Genomic DNA, 23,432 nt, shown 5'->3' on the forward strand with positions numbered 1-23,432 from the left:
AAGGAACCCAACTGGAGGCTTCTTGTGTTGAAACCACTGACGGAAGGAGTTAGTTACACTTTAAAACTATATATAAACACGATGCGTAAAAAACATGGGGCTCGTGAGAACCGCTCTGTGATGTGATATGGTTTGGCCTTTATTCGGGTGGACAGAGGGCCTGGAGCAATTAGTTTAACAGAGCAAGAAACAGGCGGTTCAAAAGAGAAGCTTAAAGAAAGTCCTTTACAGAGGTGTGGGCAGGGTCAGGGGATAAACACGCTGGAGTGCTCAGGGGCTAGCAGGAGCAGGGGAAGGAACAGTCCCCAGAACCTGGCCGGAGCTATAGTCACAGGAATGCGGCCTCTGCCAAAGCCACGGCCTGGCAGAGGGAGAGGAAAGAAACACCCTGACGGCTCCAGCCTCTGACCACCTGACGTCCCCCGTGGCTGAACCCAACAAGAACCAGAAGGCAGGGGAGCAGGGTGGTGCCGTCCTTGGAGGGCCAGCCTCCCAGGCAGCAGAACAGATCTGGAGGGACACATGGAGAAGAGGAAGCACAGGCGGTCTCCATCATTCCAGAAGTGAAATCCTCTGTACGCTGTGGTTTTAGAAAGTGTTATTTTATTCCCAAGAGAGCATTGAAAAGGAAGGTACTGCCTGAGAGTGCCTACAAGTAGGACACAGGGAACCCTAAAGGATCAATGGTCTCAGGGCCAGAAATGGAAGCCCAGCACCACCGCCGGGAGCCAGGTGGGGGGAGCACCGTCGACAGGGCGCCCGGGGGGAACGCACACAGCTTTGCTGCTGGGAGCCTCAGTGCCCTGCTGGGTCCAGGCTCTAAGAGGCCAGTGAACTTGTGCTCTCTTAGACTCTATCACCTCTTAATCGTGGGGTCTTGGCCTCAGAGACCAGCCCCTCCTCAGGGGAGGACCTTCACTGACCACTTAAGGCAGTTATCGTTCACCCAAAATGCCAGGCTGCCCTTTCCCCTGCTGCCGCAAGCCCTTCTCTGAAGCCAGCCTCTCGGTCCTGAGACACAGGTGACCGTGTGCTTGCACTTCCCCCTGGCAGAGAAGATGCAGAGCCTGGCACTGGGTCCTGAGTATTTGCACAAGCAGAGTGTTGGCATCAACTTGTGTGACAGCACACTTCCTTGTTTCCTGGCAGCAGGGCCTTGGGTTATTGCTATGAGTTCATCAAAGTGCAAAGCGGGTGGCCCAGGACTAGCTGCATAAGGAAAGCCTCTCCTCCCCTCTCCCCTCTCTTCTCTCGTCTGCAGGCGAAAAGGCAAACATAATTTTTTTCCTTTCAGCATAGATGCAGTGTTTTCCCTTCTTTTGGCCAAGGTCATCACCCGACACCAAGCTGTACCTTCACCACCAAAATAAACCTTTTTAACAGTAGAGTACCTGGATGCTGGCAGAATATAACTTGGCAGTTTAGGAGAAACCATTTTGCAATCGCCTCTACCTGCAACCTGACTCTCGTATGTCCATTTTTTTTTAATGCATATTAAATTAAAAGGCATTTAATGCATATATGGCTTCCCCCGGACTCCTTTATTCTTTCTCTCTAGTCATTTTTTCCTACCCTGGATAGATACCTTGCTTTTTAAATCTGAGTATTATCAGCCCACAGTGATGGAGTGGTCACTGCCAAAGCAGAAAATGTCTATTCAGCCAAAGTGAGCAAACATGGGCTATTGCACAAACACAGGCTGAGCACAGGGAGAACAGATATGGCACTCTCATTCCTGTCCTGGAGCTCACAGACCAAGAAAGCGGGACAGGCACATGGCTGAATTAGTCAGAAGGAAGTTCCATACAAGGCATGAATGTTATTGGTGTTTGAGTGAAAGGATGATCCCCTCAGTTCATCCCAGCAGGATCACCAGGTATCTTTAGGATTGGAAACTGGCAAAGCAGCATGGCCCAGTTTACTGGATATGGCTTAGTTGGTGTGGTGGGTCATGATAGGAAGACAAATGGGGGTAAAATCTTACCAAAGGATTGGGAGAAAAGGAAGGAGGCAAAAAAACCTGTGGCCATACAAGATGCGATGGAGAAAAGGAGGTGGGCGTGTAGAAGGCTGCAGTCAAGCTCATTTGCAGGCGGTGAAGGTAGATGTGTAGGCATCTAAAATAGAGTAGAAAGAGTCACTGAGGTTTAAGTCAAGAAACTATGAGATGTGGACAGAGAAAGCTGTCAATCTTGATGCTGAAGCCCCAAAGTGGGCATCAGGGCAGCGGACAGAAAAGTCTGGGAGAATCAAAGTCCCCAAACAACACAGAGCAGCCAGAGTACAGGAAGGAGTATATGGGTTTAGGAAGAGGGGAGTAACAGCATGAACTTCAAAAGAGAAGGACTGTTGGGAGGAGGTGGCAGAACGATGTCCCAGAAGGGAGATGAGGCACTGGCCACATGCTGACCCCCATGCCTGGGCACTGGGGTGAGATGTGCAGAGTTGGGGAGGAATGGGGAGGAGTGTGGTGATGAGAGACTGTCTCTTCTCAGTGGAATCAAGCTCTGGGGACCACAGAAGAAGGAGCGGGGTGATGAGAGTCCTGGAGAAGAATGCAGGCTGTGGGCTGGGTTGGGGGTGTCCGGCCTGGTGACTTTGCAGATGCTGAGAGGGTGTGGAGAGAGATGAGGCCGGGGAGGGCCTGGAGGGGGTGAGGGCAGGGACCTGCCATGGCTGTGGTCTGGACTGGAACCTGTGTCCAGTGTCTGCTCTGCTTCTAAGCTGCTTTCATAAAGAATACAGACGGCCGGAAGCCATGAAAAGATGACCCATCTTACAAGTAATCAAGGAAATGGGAATTAAAATGCATGACCATCACTCCCCAAATGATGCTGATCCAGGCCACAGTGGGGATGAGCTCTCCCAGGAAAAAAGCAGAGAATGAGGAAAATAAGACGACCCAGTGTTAAATGCTGCAAGGAGGGCAAGGCTGCAAAGAGGCAGGGATGCAGCGATCAGAGAGACAGCAGGTGTGGCGTCTCAGAAGCCAAAGGGCCGAGCACTTCAGAAGAAGGGAACAGTCGGGGTGCACGGTGCGGCTGAGAGGTCAGCTGGCAGCTCAAGCAAGGTGAGGACTGGGCAATGGCCATGGATTTGGCAACGTGGAGGTCCCCATTCACCGAAGGGAAGGAGGGTGGAAGAGAGTCAGGATGCCAAGTCTTCCGTAGAGGCTGTGTCATGGCAACAGGGGTGGATGAGGAGACGGGCTGTCTCCCTTGAGACATGGCAGCTGTGAGTCGGGGTGTGGAGGAGCCCTGGACCTGAGGGAGGGGGGAGGGAAGAGGCCTCAAGCTGGGGAGAAGCAGACCTCAGCAAGGCAGCAGGAGGCCAGGCCTCAGGGGGAGACAGCCAGAGTGGGGCTCCAGTGACAGGCGAGAACAGCAGCGTCCAACTCCAGCAACGTGGCACTGACAACGGAAACAGAACGTCCTTGCAATTGGTACACAGGGAACCTTCCTTTTTTTCCCAATATTGCATAAGTTGTTCTGAAATAAAAGCGCTCTCAAATGTAAATAGCTAGAGCCTCTTCACAGGGAGATCTGGCAATATCGTTCACCACTTACGATGTACAGACCTTCACAGCTCCCTCCTAGGAAGTTCCCACGTGGAGCAGCGCTGTCCCTGCTCACGGACGTGCCCTGGAGCTGCGTGGCCAGCACAGCAGCCGCCAGCCCCGCGGGACTCCCAGCGCTGGCGATGTGGCGGGCAGGACCATGACTGAGGAATTGGCAGTTCGGTTTTATCCAGTTCAAATTCACTGAAATGTAAGTACAGCATGTGGCTGGTGGCTACTGTCTCGGACAGTGCAGCGGAGACAGGCTCTCACGTGGGTGGGAGTAGGCAGAGGTATATACCCACTGAGGCACTGCGAGTCACGGAAGAAGATTGGAACCCAAATGTCCATCAACAGACCGCTAGCTAAGGAAATGACAGCCCATCTGGATAACGGAATGTTAGCCCTGAAACAAGCCAAGATGTATTGCTAAGTGAAAAACAAGGGGGTTGGGGGGCGGGACAGGCAAGACAGTGCAGAGTACAGTCACGAACTGCTGTAGAAAAGGACAGGATATGTGTACATAAATGTGGATGCACTGACTATCTGGAAAGACATACCCCAAATGGGAGCATTCCCTCCAGGGAGAGAAACTCAGTGACTGGGTAACAGGCAGAAAGAAGATTTTTTACCTTTTCCACCTTCAGAAGAGGGTGCCATGTACAGCTGACCCTTGAACAACGCCGGGGTTAGGGGCGCCCACCCTGCGTGCAGTGCAAATCCACGTATAACTTCACAGTGACCCTCTGTATCCATGGTTCCGCATCCACAGATTCAACCTTGGGTGTCGTAGTACTGAACGGATTTAGTGAAAAAAATCCACATAGAAGTGGACCCTCGCAAATCAAGCCTGTGTTGTTCAAGGGTCAGTTGTCCATGTTGTTGCTTATTCGGGTTAATTAATGAATCAATTAAAATAAAATAAAAATAGAAATAAAAAACTGGTTTATAAGAAATGCGTAGAAGCTGCAGAGTCAGGCACTATGTAAATTATCTCAAGTGGGCAGATCACATTTTTTCAATAGACATTTTGACACACACAGATCTGTAACACCCCCCCACCCTGCAGCTGGCCCAGTATTTGGGGGAGGACTTCTGACTTGGCTCTGAAATTTGTTCTGGTAATCAATCTGGCTTCTCCCCTCTGCCCGCCCAGGTTCAAATTAAATTGTACACATGCTCTGCGATTCAGCCTAACAAGTCTGGCCAGAAAAGTTGGCCTCAGTGTCATTGTTGCTTGGCTGGAAGGAAGGGGCAGACAGAGCACAGCGCCCCGTTTCCATAGTGCCCTGTGGCAGCTTAACCACCTTGGATTTGCGTAATCCCCTTGAACGGAAAGGAAATGTCAACTGAGGGGCAGTGTGGTGTCACAGGGGGCCCTGGCTGGCAGGACACCTGTTGTCTCAACCCAGCTTGAGCACAGACTCAGCAGGCTGTCAGCCACACCCCCCTTCCCCAAACGGACCTCAGTTTCCCCCTCAGGACCAAGAGGCGGTTGAGTGGGCTGTAGCTCCGGCACCCAGGAACCCACAGCTCCTTTGTGGCTGGGAGAACAGCCCGGGTTCGGATGCACTAGCCCACACTGGGGGAGACCCTCAGGGCTGCGGCACAGCCCTGACTGGATGCCGCAGAAATGCCCTTCACTCTTCTCCCCGTGTGCTCTCCCCAGGGCTCCAATCCCCCTGCCTGCTTGCAGTGGGGAGGGCCGGGGCTTCGGAGACACCCAGGCCAGGTTGAGACCCTGGCTTGGCATCAGTCTGACGCTCAGCTATTCCACCTCCACGGGACTCTTAGGAGCATTCGCCCAGACAGCTGTGTACCCGCTTGTACACAGCTGGTGCTCACGAAGGATGCCTCTGCGCTCTCCCCACACTGCTCCCTTGGGCTCAGTCTGTGGGGTTCTGGCTGAGAACGGTGGTGGATGCAGATGCAAGCCCATCTTGCTGCCATTATTATTATTACTATTCCCAAAGCTTTCTTTCCTGTGATTTTAATCAGAGAAGGTTCTGATGGAGCCAACCACCCATCCTCCTACTCCCTTAAACCCACTCAATTGTAGATTAAGCCAGATTGTTACAAATTTGCAGCCAAAAATTAAATTAAATTTAAAAGCCAAATGATTCTAGAATCTATCCTTCAAGAGCCTTTCTTCCATCCCTCCTTCCTCAAAAATCTATCCATACTCAGATAAAATATGTCTAGAACCTGGTAGCTGCCCTCAGCAGCTTTGAGGCTGGTGGGGGAGACAAATTCAGAAAAAATCCATTGTAATCCTGCAGGTGCTACCACAGAACAGGGGTGTGTGTGATGAGAAGAGGTATCAAGGAACACTTCCTGGAGGAGGTGACACCTGAGCTCAAAATAAGAGTAAGCATTAGGAGGCAAATGCAGGGGATGAGGGGTGAGGGGGGTAGTTTCCAGCAGAGAGGATACACGCATGGACAGAGGGCAGGGGGCAGAAATGACAGTCTGCAGTAAACTACCAGCAGTTTAGAACATAATGTGAGGGAGGAAGGGAGGCTGTAGCAGACTGAATAACAGCCCCCAGAGATAACAGATCCTAACCCTGGAATCTGTATGTGTCACTTTATTTGGAAACGGGGTCTTTGCAGATGTGATCAAGTTAAGGATATAAAAATGGGGAGATTATCCTGGATTACCTGGATGGACCCTAAATGAGATCACATGTACCCTTAAGAAATGGAGGCAGCAGGAGATGTAACTGCACAGAGGAGGAGAAGGCCATGTGACCATGTTGGCAGAGACGAGTGATGCAGCCACAAGCCAAGGACCTACAGGAGCCACCAGAAGCTGGTAGAGGCAAGGAAAAGGTTCTCCCCTGGAGATGAGATGAGAGATGAGAGTCTGACCGAGAACAGTCAGTCAGGACTGCTGCGCAGGGCCCATTCAAGAGAGGTTTACGAGGCAAAATTGCTCTCTGGGTTGAAGGGGGCCGAGAAGCACCAGAGCTGCCACAGGGCATGTCTAACAAAAGGGACTGGTAGGGCTGCGGCAGCTCCCACTTCACACGGACACCCTGGGCCGGTGGCCCTGCCTCTGAGGGACCGACAGGGCTCCCTTCCTGGGCCTTGCACCCGGGCCTCTGAAGGGAGGGATGAGCCTCAGCCATCGCTAGGACCCCTCTCTAGCCCCTCAGCTGTGCGAGCGGAGCACAAGCTGCCTCTGGGAGAGGACAGTCGGGATCCTGACGACACATCCCTGGGAGCCGGCATAGCACAGGTTTTTGTCCTGCTGGGACCGGGATAATTGGGGCATTAATGGAAATGCATTTCTTACCTATTTTCTGTCTGATTGAAAAGTACTTTGCAGTCATTTAGGGCCCTCACACCCCTATAATCAGAGCACATGTTGCTCAGACAAGGCAGCAAACTGGGTCACCACACAGGCTCCAGAGCCTCTCGGATGCAACAAGCAAAGAGTGCAGGCCCACCCCCCTCCTGTGCCCCACCAAGGACATCGCCAGCTCTGTGCAGCCCCTCAGTGACGGCCAAATTCAGCAAACAGGCTGAATTTGGACTATCAGGGTACAACTTTATTTTTCTCCCATCTCTGCCTCGCATCAACTGTGTCAGAGCTCCTTTTCTGTACCCCTGAACCCCCATCTCAGGAAGAGTCCATGGCCTTCTTTTAGTTGTAAGAATAAGTCCCATTTTGATAGTTCAACTCTCTTCCAGGGATCTAAAAGTCCAGTCAAATCTATTAGAAAACTCTGATCTCGGACCTTTCACAGCTTCTCCCCTCGCCCCTCTGTAGACCCCATCTTCACTCCTCCAGGATTGGTATGAGGGAGGATGGAATGAAGGGGGAAGTGCAAAGTCGTCCTGCTCTCCGTGGGGCTCTCTTGGCCAACACCGGCCGTCACACCTTCGTCTTGACAGGCTGGCTCTCGTGTGGGCCCGTGGTGGGTTCTCTGGAACCAGTCCCCAGCCCGCCACCCACGCAGAGACCTCTGCCCTGGGCCGTCTGTGGTGGACATGGAGATGGCTGCCCAGACACCCCCCCAAAGGAAGGGCCTGTTGCCCAGCTGCTGTCAGCCCCAGGGACAGTCACAGAGAGCTGTCACCCTTCCAACGGCAGGTCCACCGATGGCTGATGGAGGCCCGGGCATAGGGCCTGGCCAGCTCTGACAGGCACCTTCGGGTCGGTTTAGGCCTGCAGCACAGCTCGGCTTCCCTCTGCCCACCCTGCCTCCTCCCCTCCCTTCCATAGGGCCGCTCCTGGGCCACACAAGTGTCTCAAGCCTGCTCCCCGGAGAACCCGCACATGACCCCTTTAGCAAGAAGCACATGCACTCAGGCTGACCCCTCCCCACCCATCTCAGCTCCTGGCCCTGTGGCCCACCCCACCCAGGGTGCTGCTACGGGGAGCCCTGAGCCCCGTTAGGTGAGTGGGGTACCGGCAATGCTGGCTCAAGCCCAGCTCCCCCCACGGTCCCCACTGAGCCACAGGGACCTTAGGGACGCCCCACTTATTCCTGCCCCACCAAACGCCAGCAGCATGGCCTACCCAGCTGCTGCCCATCTCGCTTTGCCCCACTCTGCCAGCCTCCCCGCTCCAGGCTTCTCCCGGCTGGAAGCAGGCACCACCCTCCGTCTTCGTGTATATGCCCTCCCCACTACCTGTGAGATACCATCAATGTTTTGCTCCCAAGGACTCTCTTGAACCCTGCCTTAGCGGTGGCATGGAGCAGGTTCTGGTTTTCTGCAGCTCAGTGTGCTCCCAGCCAGGGCATGAGACACCACCCTCCCCTTCTGATAGGTGCCCCAAACTCTGCAAGCTCTTCCCCCATCACTTGACTTCAAAGCAGGGGAAAGCAGTCCTGGCTGTATAAAGCAGTCCTGCGAATTAGTTGTGCTTGCACTAGATTTGGAAGGAAGAAGAGAGGCAGAGACCATGGCCTCCCTGCTGCTTTGGCTGGGGAGATGTTGGGTTTTTCGTCAGTGTGGAGAGGCAGTTGCGGCAGTGGCCGCGGCGGCGTCCCCAGCTCTGGGTCAAAGAGAGGCAGTGGTCTGGGGTCGCCCACGCCCTCAATCACTCCTGAAGCCCTGCCTTCCTGACTGGGCAGAGGCAGCAGCTCTCTAGAGGGTCTGCAGGGGTGTTCTGGGCCCTTCCAACAGTGTTGTAAACACTGAATTTCCAGTAACAAATCCTCTTCTACCTAAAACAGCCAAAGTGGTTTCTGTTTCCTGCAACTGTGAACCTGACTGGCACCAGACACCTTTTCAAATTCAGAATCTCTTCCCTCGCCTGGATGGGGTGGCGATTGTTGGATTCGTCTTGCCATCTTATAAGTCCTGCATGGATATGACTAGCCCTTCTCTTTATCAGCCCTTCTCATCCTCGACTGAGCATGTGAAATCCTTGGGGACCCTTGTTAAAATACAGGTTCTGGGCTTCCCTGGTGGCGCAGTGGTTGAGAGTCTGCCTGCTAATGCAGGGGACACGGGTTCGAGCCCTGGACCGGGAAGATCCCACATGCCGCGGAGCAACTGGGCCCGTGAGCCACACCTACTGAGCCTGTGCATCTGGAGCCTGTGCTCCGCAACGGGAGAGGCCGCGACAGAGAGAGGCCCGTGCACCGCGATGAAGAGTGGCCCCCGCTTGCCACAACTAGAGAAAGCCCTCGCACAGAAACGAAGACCCAACACAGCCAAAAATAAATAAATAAAATTTAAAAAATACTTAAAAAAAAAAAAAAAATACAGGTTCTGATTCGGTGGGTCTTGGGTGAGGCCCGAGAGTCTGCATTTCTGACAAGTTCCAGGTAATGCCTTTGCAGTATTCCCACCCCAGACATGCTCAAGAGCACAGCTTTAGTTTGTGAGGGTACTGAGCATCTGTGCTCCTCAGCTGGGCCATTAGCGGAAGTTCCAAGGCAGCAGGAAGAAGCCCCTTTACCATCCTGCATAAGCGGGGCCTGGGCCAGGTGCGTGGGAGGTGCAAAGAGGAGTCAGACACCCTCGGGGCCTCCAGGATCAGTGAGCCTTCTCCTACTGGGCACAGAGCCCGGTGGGCCATGGGGACACAGCCTCCCGCCTTCTCCATGCCTGGTGACTAAAGGATTTGTCCCGCTCCCCAGGCACAAGCCAGCAGTGCTTCCTGGTTGGACAAGGGTTTCCGTTCCTCAATGGACGAGCACTTTAGGAGCACGGTGGGGCTAGGCGCTCACCCCAGCAGTGGACTAAGGAAGGAAGGCGCAGGGGGCTGCAGCTGCCGAGCTGGGCCTCTGCCCCAGTGACAGGGTGAGGGCATCATGGGTGGGCGAGGAGCAGCGGAACCACTGCTGGAAGGCCAGGCTGGGCGGCATGCTCTGTAAACAGCCCTCCTGAGCCATGCGAGGGTCAGGATGGGCAGAGTGGGGGCAGGGTCGGGCTTGGAATGCTGAGGGAAAGGACTGACAAGGGGCTGAGGCCAGACTGGGAAGGCCCTGCAAGGGAATTTGGGGTGCCCCTAAGGATCCTGAGCAGGGCTCTAATCAGAGGCATGACAGCATCGGGAGGAGATGGAGGTGGTGGCCCGAGGAGCAGAGACACAGGATAAAAGGGTTCCAAGTTCACATGTCCTCCCACCAGCCCCGGATTATAGGAGCCCAGCTCCGTGGGCCTTATTAACTATCTTTTATAAACAGACCCATTCACTCAGCTGGCTTTCATGTTTCTTCAAAAGCAGAACACTAAATGGAACACCAGAAAAGAACATGTTGTCCATTTAGATCACACCAAAAGCATGTGTTTTTGAGGGGCAAATGGAAAACAGCCAGTATAGCACTCAGAGTAAATATGTGTTGAATGTGTCACATGCATGAATGAATGTATAAGCCTAGAGCAAGCTGCCTTGGGCGGGGGCGGGGGGGTTCCAGGGGAGTCCAGGGCTGCCCTGATCACAGGCAGTGCGGCACTGGGCAGCCTGTTCCTTAGGACCATCCCTCTGCTCCGGCACACCCGGTCCGGATTCACTGAAGTGCTGACTGATCACTAGAAGTTTACAGATCTCTTTACTGACATGACATCTTGATTCAGTATGGCCAAAATAAAACTCTTGATTCTCATCCCCTCCCCAGAAACCCTTTCCCTCTCCCAGTCTAACGTAAGGAAGCTAATGAAACCACTTACCCAGTTCCGGCCAAAAAACTTTGGATGCGTCCTGGATTCCTTTGCCTTACCTCTATGGGGAACTCATTAGCTGGTCCAGCTGGCCCTACCTCCAAAATATGTCCCCGTCTGACCACTTCTCACCATGTCCACTGCTACACATGCCTATTGTCTTGTCTGGCCTGTTGCCTTGGCCTCCTAAGTGACCTCCCTGTTTCCTACCACCCCTTCCCCTGAGCACAACCCATTTTCCACGCAGCAGCCAGAGGGCTCTTTTCAAAACATAAACCAGATGATGTCACTTGTTTATCAGTTTCCTAGTTTATGTTCTGTCTTGTCTGCTAGAATGGAACTCCATGAAGGCAGGGACTTGTGGATTTGCAGTGCCCAGGGCCTAAGAAAGTGCTCAGTAAACACCTGTAAATCTCACTAAATGAAGGAGCCTGAGCCAATGGCTGGAGTGAGGGCCTCACCTCCAACATCAGTCACCCAGGCTGCCCTGACTGGCCCATACTGCAGGGAAGCCGATACCCAGCTGCAAACTCAGCCACATTCCAGATAATGCCATGACAATGTTGGCGAGCATTAGAAAATGTGATTTTTAAAAATAGTTTTCTAGAACATTTCTGGAGAAATGGTCCAAAACGATAAGGAGAAGACTCTGGATTACCAACAAGATGAACAACTAAAATGATACATAGGAGTGGATTCTGGAGTGTTACCTAGAATTCAAAACATTAGCCAGTGTCTGATTCTGAAAGGACACCATACTGATGTCCCCAAAATGTGACAAAAGAATTTAGAAATGAAAACAGTGGGGATGTTTTTCTTCTTCTTTTTTTAAATAGGTACTTAATAAATATTTATTGAATGAATCAACTGCCTATGTAATATGAAAAAGAAAATATTCCCAAAATATCATTCTAAGTTTTAAAGTATGAGACATTAGAATGGTTCCAGAAGCCATATTCTGGAAAGGGGTCCCTAAGGAACCACGGCATTCCATACACTCCTCCAGTGGCTTACCCATATAGTCCTCTGGCCCCAAGCTACTCAAATATATATTTCATTGTCCTGTTACTTTCAATGTATTTTTGAGAGCTACTTCAAATCCTTTGTGAAATGAGGCAAGAAACAGACAGAAGGGCAGACAAAACCAATGAAACCAGCAGCCCCAAATCAAAGCAGATACAGAGGACGTAGACAAGAGGGGGACCGAGTAGGACAGGAGAGAGACCATTCACCACAGTTACAGACAGACACGGGGCCCATCATCTTAGTTTTACATCTCACTTTCTAGAAGGGAGGAGGTTCTCTGATCCTTTGGAAAAGCTCCCTGGCCATCAAGAGGTGGAAGATTCCGCGGCCTTAGCGATGGCCCTGTCACCTCCTGCTGCCATGGGGACAGAGATTAGCAAGCACTAAGCTCCCCGGGCTCGGAGGTGCTGGAAGGGGCAGCCAGAAGGGCCCACAGTGCATCTCCACCCGGTGGTCACTGAGGTTGCTGGGCACACCTAATCCAGCTGTCACCACGCACTTGCCCTCCTCTGCAAACAACAGCTGGTCGGGGCTGGGCTCCATGGCTGCCCATCTGCCACCCGCCCTCCCTGGCCAGAGATGCTCAGGTGTCCTCAAGATGGCCCTTATCCCTCACAGCACCACCCCTCCCATCCCCGTGGCTTGGTTCTATGGCTCGGATGGGGATTTTCCACCCTTCCCACGAGGCCGGCTGCCAGCAGTGAGTCCCGGATATGCCATCTGCCCTCAACTATCCCACGCCCTTCCCCAGGGCCCCTTACCACATGCGGGGGGTGCAGGGGGCTGAGCTGCAGACTCTGAAGCCCATTTGAATTCTGGCTCCAGCTTTGTGACCTTTGGCAAGTTACTTAGTCTCTCTGTGCCTGAATCCTTATCTATAAGATGGGGACAAAGCATTTCAGAGAGCTGAGCTGAGTCCATTAGTCAACATACATAAAGAATTTTACACAGTGCCTGACTCAGGTGCCCGAGAAATGCTAGCTCTTTTTATTTTTTTTTTATTTTTTGTATTTATTTACTTATTTATTTATTTGGTTGTGCTGGGTCTTAGTTGCGGCAGACGGGCTCCTTAGCTGCGGCATGCATGTGGGATCTAGTTCCCTGACCAGAGATCGAACCCAGGCCCCTTGCATTGGGAGCTCGGAGTCTTAACCACTGTGCCACCAGGGAAGTCCCAACTAGCTCTTTTTAGACCCCCGCATTCCCTCGGACCCTCCAGAAGTCATCCCGACAGCAGACCTCCCCTTTAACTCAAACAGAGCCTTCAACTCCATCTGTCTGCACTCGATAAGGAAAGCTAAAGAAGCACCTTTATAACCCTCTTCGGAAAGGGTCCTGAAATCTATGAGGACCTTCAGAGTCTAGTGGAAAGGCCTGCACGCTAATTTTGGCTCTGTCAGTGACTCCCTTATTCTTGTTCTCTAGTTGGTTTCCTAGTCCATAACCTGGGAATCATGCTGCCTAATCCTCATTACTCCAGCAGCAGAATCCCACTAATTGTATGCTGTTTCCAGATGTGAACTGGATTTAGAAAACACCGTTTTATACTAAAATATCAGTATTTCGGGGCCACTGCCCTAGGAAAGGGGCTCCCCATGTACCCCTCCTGTCCAGCGGGCTAGGAAGTCTGCCACCGGTGGGCCGACTGGCAGAGCCTCAGCTGTGAGGCCCCTGTAGGGGGAGCTGGCCTTTGCTCCCTATTAGAACTCAGAAAATATAGAATCCCACAAACCCAGAAAGAGGTTCCAATGCTGGGGGAAGCAAACAAATGACAATGGCACTCAATGGTCTGAAAAGCAGAACTGCGGGGGAGAGCCCACTAAAGGCAATGTAAGGGTGAATGGAGGCCTCGAACCTGAAACTGTTGGGCGTTTCTGAATTGCACGGCCTCTGACTCGGTGATGCCTCACCGCGGTGATGCTGCAGTGCACGACTGCCTCCCGTCCTGGGATCCTTGCAGCACCGGGTGGCCCGAGCCCAGTCTCTCTGTTCTCTTTTCTAGAGAAGGTGTGCAGAGGACATGCACTCCCCCCGCCTTCCTCCACACCCACCCCTGAGCAGGCGTCCTGTTGTGTTGTGCCTGGCACAAAAGAAAACACATAGCTGGTAGGTGTCTGCAGGCGGAGACGAGCTGGCCTTTGCCTGCGCAGTGGGGGAACTGGGAGGGGGTGGCTTCCTATTTTCACTTCCTCCATAAGCAGCAGCTGGAAGGGAAGCCAGAACCGAGGGCTGCCATCCCCCACGGCCTCTCTAGAAACGGAAAAGCTAGTCCTTTCTCACCACGGGTAGAATGACTTGAAAATGCCAGATTAACCCTTCAAACACTCACTTGCGCCCACCCAAGCCTGGGGAGAGGGTGTGTGCTCCCTGGGAGAGGGGCTGCCTAGCCTGGCACTTGACGAGCGCTTTCTGCCATGGGTACTGGGCACCAGCTACACAGCAAAGGGGGCCCACATGTGCAGTCTCTAATTTCATCCTCACAACAACCCTCGAAAGTCAGTATTATCATGCCTTTTTATATGTGAGAAAACGGGCTCAGAGAGGCGACACTCTAGCGTCAGAGGCTGAGAAGGTGTGGAATGAGAATTCTAGACACCAAAGTCCCAGCCACTCACTGGACTCCCTCCCGCAGGGAGTGGTCAATGCCTCTGGCTGGGGTCCGCTTCTCTTCCATTTCCCCTCCTCTCCCCTTTTCTCACCGGGCTAACCCCTCTCATCCTTCAGAATTCAGCTCAGGCCACAGCTCTGCCAGAAGCCTTCCTGGACCCCACCAGCCTAGGTCAGGTGCCCAGGTGTCTGCTCCCCTGGCTCCTATGCACCCATCTCTCACCTGTTCTCAGTGAATCCTCACCTGCTCTCAGAGCTTCTTTCTCTGCCTCCCCATCTGGTCTGTCGACTCAGGTCTGCAAAGACCATGGCTAACTGTCCTTTCAGCCCAGTGCCTAGCTCAGGCTGCGATGCTCGGAAGCTCAAGAAATGTTTGTGAAAAGAATTGATGAGTAAACACAAGAGGACCCCTGCAGAAGCAGCCTCCCTCACGCTTCCGCGGATACAGAAGGGTGCAGGGGTCACACAGCAAACAGGCCAATGGATCGGTGAGGTGGGTTATGCAAGCCGGAGGCACACACGCCCAGTCTAAGACGGCCCCAACCGTGGGACTGCGGGCCTCCTGACGGCAACGTGAAAATGCAGGATATTTTATACACCTTCAAATCTGTAAAAACACCACATACACCAAAAAGGCATGTCACTGAGCAGCATCTCATCTCAAGGCGTCCAGTTTGCAGCCTCTGCAGAAGCATTTGGGAAGAACTGGGGCCCAGAGTCTGGCTCCTGAGCAGCCGTCTCTCACACCCCTTGAGGAGTGGCAAGTTCAGATTCGGGGCTGGGGCTGCTGCTGATATCTCCATCCCCACGCCCCTTTCCAAAGCCCCTGGAAACCCAGAGCAGTTGGAGCCACCAGGAACGAGGCTTTCCTTTTCCCCTTGCCTGGGACAGGGTGCCCCCAGGGCCTCCAACACCCCCCAAGTCCTTCCTGAAAGGTAGGCTCCGCCTACTGTGGGGCAAATCTCTCTCTTCCCCCAAAGTCTCCCAGCTGCACTTCACAATCCCAGCAGACTTTTTTGGACCATGTTGCTCTGTCTGTATTATAGCTGGTGACATTCTTTCTGCTCTAATCATGAACTTGAAGGAGCGGGGTGGAGTAGGCAGGTTAGGAGTTTTAGCACCATATCTGGCTTTGCAGGAATAACAGGTTCAGATCACTCACTTCCCCTGGAGAGCCAGCCCTAGGTGCAGGGACCACCCCCCGTCACCCCCACCCCAGGCTGTGACAGCAGGTGGGCCGGCCACCCACCTTGTCTGGAGAGAAGCAATCAGATGTGAGTGCTGCATGTTGCTAGGGAGCAACTGGTAACAGCTGGCTGAGAAATAAGTCGTGTCCCTCGGAAAGCATGTTCTTGGCCTCTAATTAAATGCTGCTGCAGCATCTCTTCCTTCAGGGAGCTATAGAAATGTGCCGAATCAATGCAGGCAGGAGCAGACAGGGAGCAGCAGGTTCACAAGCCTGTTAAGGCCCCTCCTGTCTGTGCAGCGGAAAGGCTCAGGGGACAGGAGTGAAATTGCTAAACCTCCAGGAGGTTGGTAAAGTAAAGAAAATCCTGGCCTCAGACTACTCAGCTCAACTAAGCCCACAGAGTAGCTACCTAATACCACTTCTGCTGTTACAGGAGAATTCATTGGTTAAACACTTTTTCAAAAGCTCATTAAATCCTACTTCTGGGTATATATCCAAAAGAATTGAAAGCAAGATCTCAAAGAGATATTTGCGCACTTATTCATAGAAGCATGATTCACAATAGCCAAGAGGTGGGAGCAACCCAAGTGTCCAGCAGTGATGGATGAATGGATAAACAAAATGTATAATACTATATACATATAATGGAATATTATCCAGCCTTTAAAAAGGAAGGAAATTCTGACACATGCTACAGCATGGAGGAACCTTGAGGACATTGTGCTAAGTGAAATAAGCCAGACACAAAAAGACAAATACTGTATAATTCTACTTATATGAGGTAACTAAAGTAATCAAATTCATAGAGACAGAAGGTAGAATGGTGGTTACCAGGAGCTGGGGTGAGGGGGAAATGGGGAATTATTGTTTAATGGGTATAGAAGTTTCAGTTTTGCAAGCTGAAAAAGTTGTAGAGTTTCAGTTTTGCAAAATGAAAATGTGTAGTGGGCTTCCCTGGTGGCGCAGTGGTTAAGAATCTGCCTGCCAATGCAGGGGACACGGGTTTGAGCCCTGGTCCGCGGAGATCCCACATGCCGCGGAGCAACTAAGCCTGTGCACCACAACTACTGAGCCTGCGCTCTAGAGCCCACGAGCCACAACTACTGAGCCCGCGTGCCACAACTACTGAAGCCTGCACGCCTAGAGCCCGTGCTCCACAAGAGAAGCCACCACAGTGAGAAGCCCGCGCACCGCAACAAAGATTAGCCCCCGCTCTCCACAACTAGAGAAATCCCATGCACAGCAACAAAGACCCAGTGCAGCCAAAAATAAATAATAAATAAATTTTTTAAAATGTTGTAGAGATAGGCTGTACAACAACGTGAATGTACTTAACACTACTCGACTGTATACTCAGAAATAGTTAAGATGGTAAATTTCATGTCACATGTTTTTTACCAGCTACAAATTAGGAAAAAACTCATTAAAAAATTTTAAGTAATACATGTTTACAGTAAAAGAATCACAAAGATAAAGGGGATAAAGCTAAAAATTAAATATCCACCTTCCCTCACCCCCAGGCCCACTCTTCACAGGGAACCATCATTAACAGCATCTTCTGTGGGCCTTCAAAAATGTTTTATGACTCTAAGAGCATGTATGTATTTATGTCTTTATTGATTTCAATTTCATTTCAGATTTTAGTCATTTTTCTTTTTTTATAAAAAATAGCATCACAGGGTTTCCCTGGTGGCGCAGTGGTTGGGAGTCTGCCTGCCGATGCAGTGGACACGGGTTCGAGCCCTGGTCTGGGAAGATCCCACATGCCGCGGAGCAACTAGGCCCGTGAGCCACAATTACTGAGCCTGCGTGTCTGGGGCCTGTGCTCCGCAACGAGAGAGGCCGTGACAGTGAGAGGCCCGCGCACCGCGATGAAGAGTGGCCCCCGCTTGCCGCAACTGGAGAAAGCCCTCGCACAGAAACGAAGACCCAATACAGCCAAAAATAAATAAATAAATAAATAAATAATTTTAAAAAAAAAACCATGTGTTTAAAAAAAAAAATAGCATCACACTAAACACACTTGTTCAATTAATATGTCGCAGAGAGCTTTCCAAATCAATATGTATGGATTTGTTTCATTATTTTTGACAGGTGTATCGGACCCCATTTTAGGGACATTTCATAATTTATTTAGTCTATCTCTACTGATACACATTTAGTAGTTTCCACTTTTTCATAATAAAGTTGCAATGAAAAGCCTTATGCATATACCTTGGTCACATATGCACACGTTTTGGCTTAATAACACAGAATTTAACTGGGCTAAAAGATATGCACATTTATTAAGACACTACTCTTTGTCTTTCAAGAAATCTGAATCAACTTTCTCTCCCACCAACAGTGGGTGAGAGCACCCCACCTTCTTGACAATACTGGGTCATCAAACATCTTTAACCTTCGCTAATCTGATGGGTGAAAAATAAATATTATAAGCATTCTTCATACAGTTGTTGACCACGTGTATTTATTTTTTCTGTGAACACCCTGATTATAATATTCTGTGCCCATCTTTTCTTTGGGATTGTTCATCTTTTTATTTTTTTTTTATTATTTTTTTTTTTTAAATTTATTTACTTATTTATTTATTTTTGGCTGCGTTTGGTCTTCGTTTCTGTGCGAGGGCTTTCTCCAGTTGTGGCAAGCGGGAGCCACTCTTCATCGCGGTGCGCGGGCCTCTCACTATCGCAGCCTCTCTTGTTGGGAGCACAGGCTCCAGACGCGCAGGCTCAGTAATTGTGGCTCACGGGCTTAGTCGCTCCGCGGCATATGGGATCCTCCCAGACCAGGGCTCGAACCCATGTCCCCCGCATTGGCAGGCAGACTCTCAACCACTGCGCCACCAGGGAAGCCCTGTTCATCTTTTTATTATATATTTTTTAAATGTTTTAAGCTAAGGAAATCAATCCTTCGATAAATGGGTTGTCACTTGCCATTTGATTTTGTTTTGATATTTTTTTGCCAAGTTTTCATTTGTATGTATTCAATTTTATGGAGGTTTTTTTCCCCCCTTCTTAAAAGGGGCTTACTCACTGCAAAATTATAAACAGAAATCTAGAAGACAATGGCACCTCAGCAATTATAGGTCCATTTTGTGTCCCTTATCTTTCTCCAACCTTGGCACTTGCTGCCTGACCCTCCCTGAGTCTTCTCTTCAGGAGACTCATAGAAATGTTCCTTCTCCAACTTTCTCCATTCAGTCTTTTTCGTGAAACTCGCCATCTTTCTAACAAAATGTTTTCCAGTCTTCCAAAAGTCATCTCCCTACTTGATAACCAGGAAAATCCCCTCTCCCTCTAGGATTTTGAGGGGAGGGGATGTGTTCCGGTTATGAATCCCTGTGTCTTCTGCTTAACCTCATCAGATAAGGTTTTTTTTTTCAATGTCTCCGCAGTTTGTAATGTGAAAACGTATGCATTTTTTTCATTTTCTCAATAAAAATGATATAGACTTGTTTTCTCAAAAGGAATCTCCATCAAGATTCTAGCATGCCCACTACTTCAATCTTAACCCTAACTTACACTGAGTTGAGAACCACTTTTCAGATAAACTTTATTTTTAAAAAAATATAAATAGAATGACATTTAAAGTTTAAAAACATTGACTTGGAAAAACAATCCAGAAGCAATTTATTTTGAGCAACACATTCCTCCATAAGGACATATTTCAAACCTCATAACGCCCAACAAAAGCTGCTGGGGGAAGCCTGGAAATTACCTTTTACTTCTTTGTTCCTCTGGTTCAGAATATTTCCATCCTTCCGTCCTTCTTTTTTTTCTTTTCTTTTAGTAGAAATACAGACCCCTCTCTATTCTTTCAACAATTTACTAAGGATAAGAGACAGCCTCTTCTTCTAATCTTGGAAAGTTAAGTACTAAGCTTGGAAGAGAAAGGGTAGTTGAACACCAGGCAATCTCCAGTCTCAGGAAGCCGAATGGGACCAGCCCGGAAGCCCGCTTCTGCTATTAGAGTTACCGTGTACTACTTACTGCCAGGCAGCAGTTTCAAACAGCTCTCCTGGGGCACTGGAACCCTGCCTGCAGGGGACAGAACTTCATCATCAGGGAGTTAATGAAACAAGGAGAAACAGTGGACTCCCACGAAAAAGCAGTCCACCACTCAGCTCTTCCTTCCTAACTCCACACACTCAAAGACTGGTTACCTGGTCGCTTTACTGATGGTGGGATGGGGAGCCAGGGAGAAGGCAAGACACCTCTTTCTTTCAAAGAGCAGGAGATCGGTATCCGGAGACATTACCAGACTAGAAACTCAAAGGTTGGGACTATGACTTACACAACCTCATATTCCTAGTTCCTGGCATTTAGTAGGTCCTCCATAAGTGTTTAATAAATGAATGAAATAAGCCAACCAGGGTTTTTCATGATGCTGCAGTCACCTGTAGGCTTGACTGGGGTTGGAGGATCTGCTTCTAAAAAGTCACATGCACATTTCTGAGTCAGGAAGAGGCCTCATTTCCTTGCCAAGTGGGCCTCTCCAGGAGGTTACCTGCGTGTCCTCACGATATGGCAGCTGGTTCCCCCAGAGCGAGTGATTCAAGAGGGGGGAGGTAGATGCAAAAGCCAAGCCTTGAAATGTCTTTTATAACAGAGTCTTGAAAGTGACACACCACCACTTCTGCTGTGTTTACTGCTCACACAGACCAACCCAAATACAATGTTGGGAGGGGACTACACACGAGCATGAATCTAGGAGGTGAGATCACTGTGGGCCATCTTGGAGGCTGGTTACCACAATGTATCACTAACAAAAAGAACCCAGATAATTCAACCACGGCAATGCTTTTTATTACTTGCAATTACTATTTTGTACAGTATTAACCATGCCTTTTATTTTCTGATGTTTTGACATCTTGGGGCCTTGCTGACGCTGTAGGGAATGCCTCTCCCAGGGTTAGCTAATTCCTAGGGTTAGCAAACAACCTGCCTGGGAGTGTGCCTTTCATTACACACCAATCCAGAGTCAGTACCTCACCAGCTCCTTTATGGCACTATCCAGCTGCCCTAATTACCCAGGGCCTGATATGAGACAACTAGTGACAGCCCTTTGTCCCAGAGCCCACCAAAATTATTCAAATTAGCCAATCCCAAGCCTATTCACTCTGACTTGCCTGTTCCTTCTTATAAAACCACCCTAGAGGCTCTGGCACACATTTTCCCCTCGCTCTCTCTGACTCCTGATTGACCTGGGTGCTTCCCTATGCTATGCTTCCTATTTCTAGTGACCTCTGAGTATAACAAACTTCCCTCATGACAGTCATCTCCATGTCTGTGTGTCTTACCATACTGATTAAAACAAATCTCGATACTCTTAAACTGTACACCTATTCAAAGAGCATTTTAGGCCTTTTTTAGATTGGAGGCATCCGAGCCATGATGAAGAATACCTAGCTTCATCATCGTTTCCTATTTGACTTCAACTATAGTTTCATTTTCTTCCTATATTGAATCACATATCCCCAGAAGCTAATCAGCTTCTGCTCAAAGTCAGCATGAAGTTTCTGACAAATTGGTTCACACCTTAATGATTAGTCCTGTGATCTGCATGAAATGGTCGCACTAGACCTCTCACTACATTAAGAAATTCTTCCATTTATTCCAAAGGATGGAACAGTTTCCCCTTCATTCATTTACCTTGCTTGGTGTTTGATAGGCAAACCTTTCACACCAATCTCAGCATGTCAGTAAAATTTCAATTACTAGTGTGTATCTTTCTTTCTTTAGTTCTAAGCAGCACTTAGTTGCTGCTTTGCAAAAAATATGACCTCGTGTTCATTCCTCCAATGGCAAACCTTTGCTTCACTAATACCGAAATGAACCCCACTGCTCTGCTTCTGTACCTTTCTGAGTACAAAATAACCTTTCTTTGTAGTATCAAATCACAGTGCAGTCTTTTGGAAGACATCTTACACAGCACATACATTTAACATATGTGGCATCAATAACGCATATCACTTGACAGAAATGATGACAATACGAAGAGCATGCTCAACGTGCTCATGCACAGGTGGTGACAGCAGTGACGTCACAACTGCTGCCTGGCTGACACTCACAAGATGCCTAGATACACTCCGATTTTGAAAAATGCATCCCGGAACTGATGCAGTGAGGTAAATACCCTCCCGTGTAAGGTGCTTAGCAGAGCTTCTGGTCCATGGTAAGCCCTTACTAAACACGAACGATCAAAAACAACAACAAACTCGCGGCAAGTGAAGCTCCCTCTGTCCAATGTGTCCGGCTGCAAAGAGGGTTAGGGGTGTTCTGATCTTCTCAGACCTGGGTAAGTGGGGACAGAGGTGATGCCACCAGTCTCCTGTGGGTGATCAGGGCTGGACCTGGAGAAGGGCAAGCTCATGTTGCTTGGTCACCAAGGAAAGGAGGAGTGTTTAGTTAATGCTCATTTAGTGCTCGCATCAACCCTGCAAATGAGAAATTATCCCCATTTTAGAGGAGGATAAACTGAGACTTTGGTCAAGTTCTTATTATCAACCCCAGGGCTACAAAGCCAGTAGCACAGACCTCATTTGCAAGCCCGAGCTGTTCTCATAATTCTATCAGAGCATGCTCTGTAAAGAATCTGAGTCCGGGACTTCCCTGGCAGTCTAGTGGTTAAGACTTCGCCTTCCAACACAGGGGGTGCAGGTTCAATCCCTGGTCTGGGAACTAAGATTCCCACATGCCCCGCGGCCAAAAAACCAAAACATAAAACAGAGGCAATATTGTAACAAATTCAATAAAGACTTTAAAAATGGTCCACATCAAAAAAAATCTTAAAAAAAAAAAAAGAATCTGAGTCCTACTAGCATCTCTCTGCTTCCTACATTGTTTCTGCCTCTGATAATCAAATGCTGTACAATGGAGAGAGCCTTCAGAATGTTTTCTTTTTAAACAACAGAGGGGGGCTTCCCTGGTGGCGCAGTGGTTGAGAATCTGCCTGCCAATGCAGGGGACACGGGTTCGAGCCCTGGTCTGTGAAGAGCCCACATGCCGCGGAGCGACTGGGCCCGTGAGCCACAATTACTGAGCCTGCGCGTCTGGAGCCTGTGCTCCGCAACAAGAGAGGCCGCGATGGTGAGAGGCCCGCGCACCGCAATGAAGAATGGCCCCCACTTGCCGCAACTGGAGAAAGCCCTCGCACGGAAACGAAGACCCAACACAGCCATAAATAAATAAATAAATAAATAAATAAAAATATTTAAAAAAAAAAAAAAAAAAAAAAACAACAGAGGGTTATAGCTATAAAGGGTATACACTGAGCAGATTAATGTTGTAAACAAAATTACCCCCAGAACATCAAAACCACTTAATACGCTCCATTGCTTTGGAAGCACGCACTGCAGAGAACCATTATGCTGATTACCAATAATTATAATCTACTCATTAAGGAAAGTCCCTAAGGGCTTCTACAAAGGAACGCTTCATGGCTGACATGGAGTTACTCTGTGTACTTGAAAATAATGAAGCTACCGTTCTTTTAAAAATTATCTAATTTAGGCTTTTCACAGATTTATGTGCTTCTCTGTAAGGACTCTAAATGAAAGAGGTTCTGCTAAATTTAAATGGAAGCTTTCTCTCAAAGGTCCAGAGCAGCTTCAAACTGATTGCTGACATGCCAGCTCCCTGCCGAGTAGGGCTGAGAGGACAGAGGTATTTAATCTGAAAGGTATATCCCCTGAAGTCTCTGCTTTTCTTAAACATTTTGGTTTCAAAGAACTTGTTTCTCCAAAGATTCTCGAGATTTATTGGATGGACATTTGTGGAGAGAAGACACTAGGATTTACTTAAAGCAGCTTTAAATCCTTTAGAAACAAAGTTAATGTAAACACATAGGGGCTGAGAACTAATTATGGGTCAAGCACTCAATGGGCTGAGCGCTTTACCTCCCATTTTAACTATAATCCTTTTAGGTACAA

The 23,432-nt window shown here is 49.5% G+C and overlaps 1 protein-coding gene across 7 annotated transcripts in view; it reads right to left on the reverse strand.

The window, feature by feature from the left end:
• Nucleotides 1-23,432, reverse strand: part of DET1 (DET1 partner of COP1 E3 ubiquitin ligase) — a 61,760-nt gene that overhangs the window by 13,362 nt on the left and 24,966 nt on the right. Inside the window, exons 5-7 of one of the 7 annotated variants that reach the window (XR_014260898.1) lie at nucleotides 15,563-15,711; nucleotides 14,558-14,920; nucleotides 12,461-12,581 (exon numbers count right to left, since the gene is read on the reverse strand). The exons of 3 other annotated variants lie outside the window; for them this stretch is intronic. Coding sequence is in view for 2 of the 4 variants with exons in the window: in XM_082450925.1 (XP_082307051.1) it covers nucleotides 15,582-15,711 (130 nt within the window). In the remaining 2 variants the exon portion in view is untranslated. 3 more of the 7 variants (XR_014260899.1, XM_082450925.1, XM_082450919.1) reach the window with 3 other exon arrangements.

Source organism: Balaenoptera physalus (assembly GCF_965194825.1).
Source record: "Balaenoptera physalus genome assembly, chromosome: 2".
Lineage (NCBI taxonomy): Eukaryota > Metazoa > Chordata > Mammalia > Artiodactyla > Balaenopteridae > Balaenoptera > Balaenoptera physalus.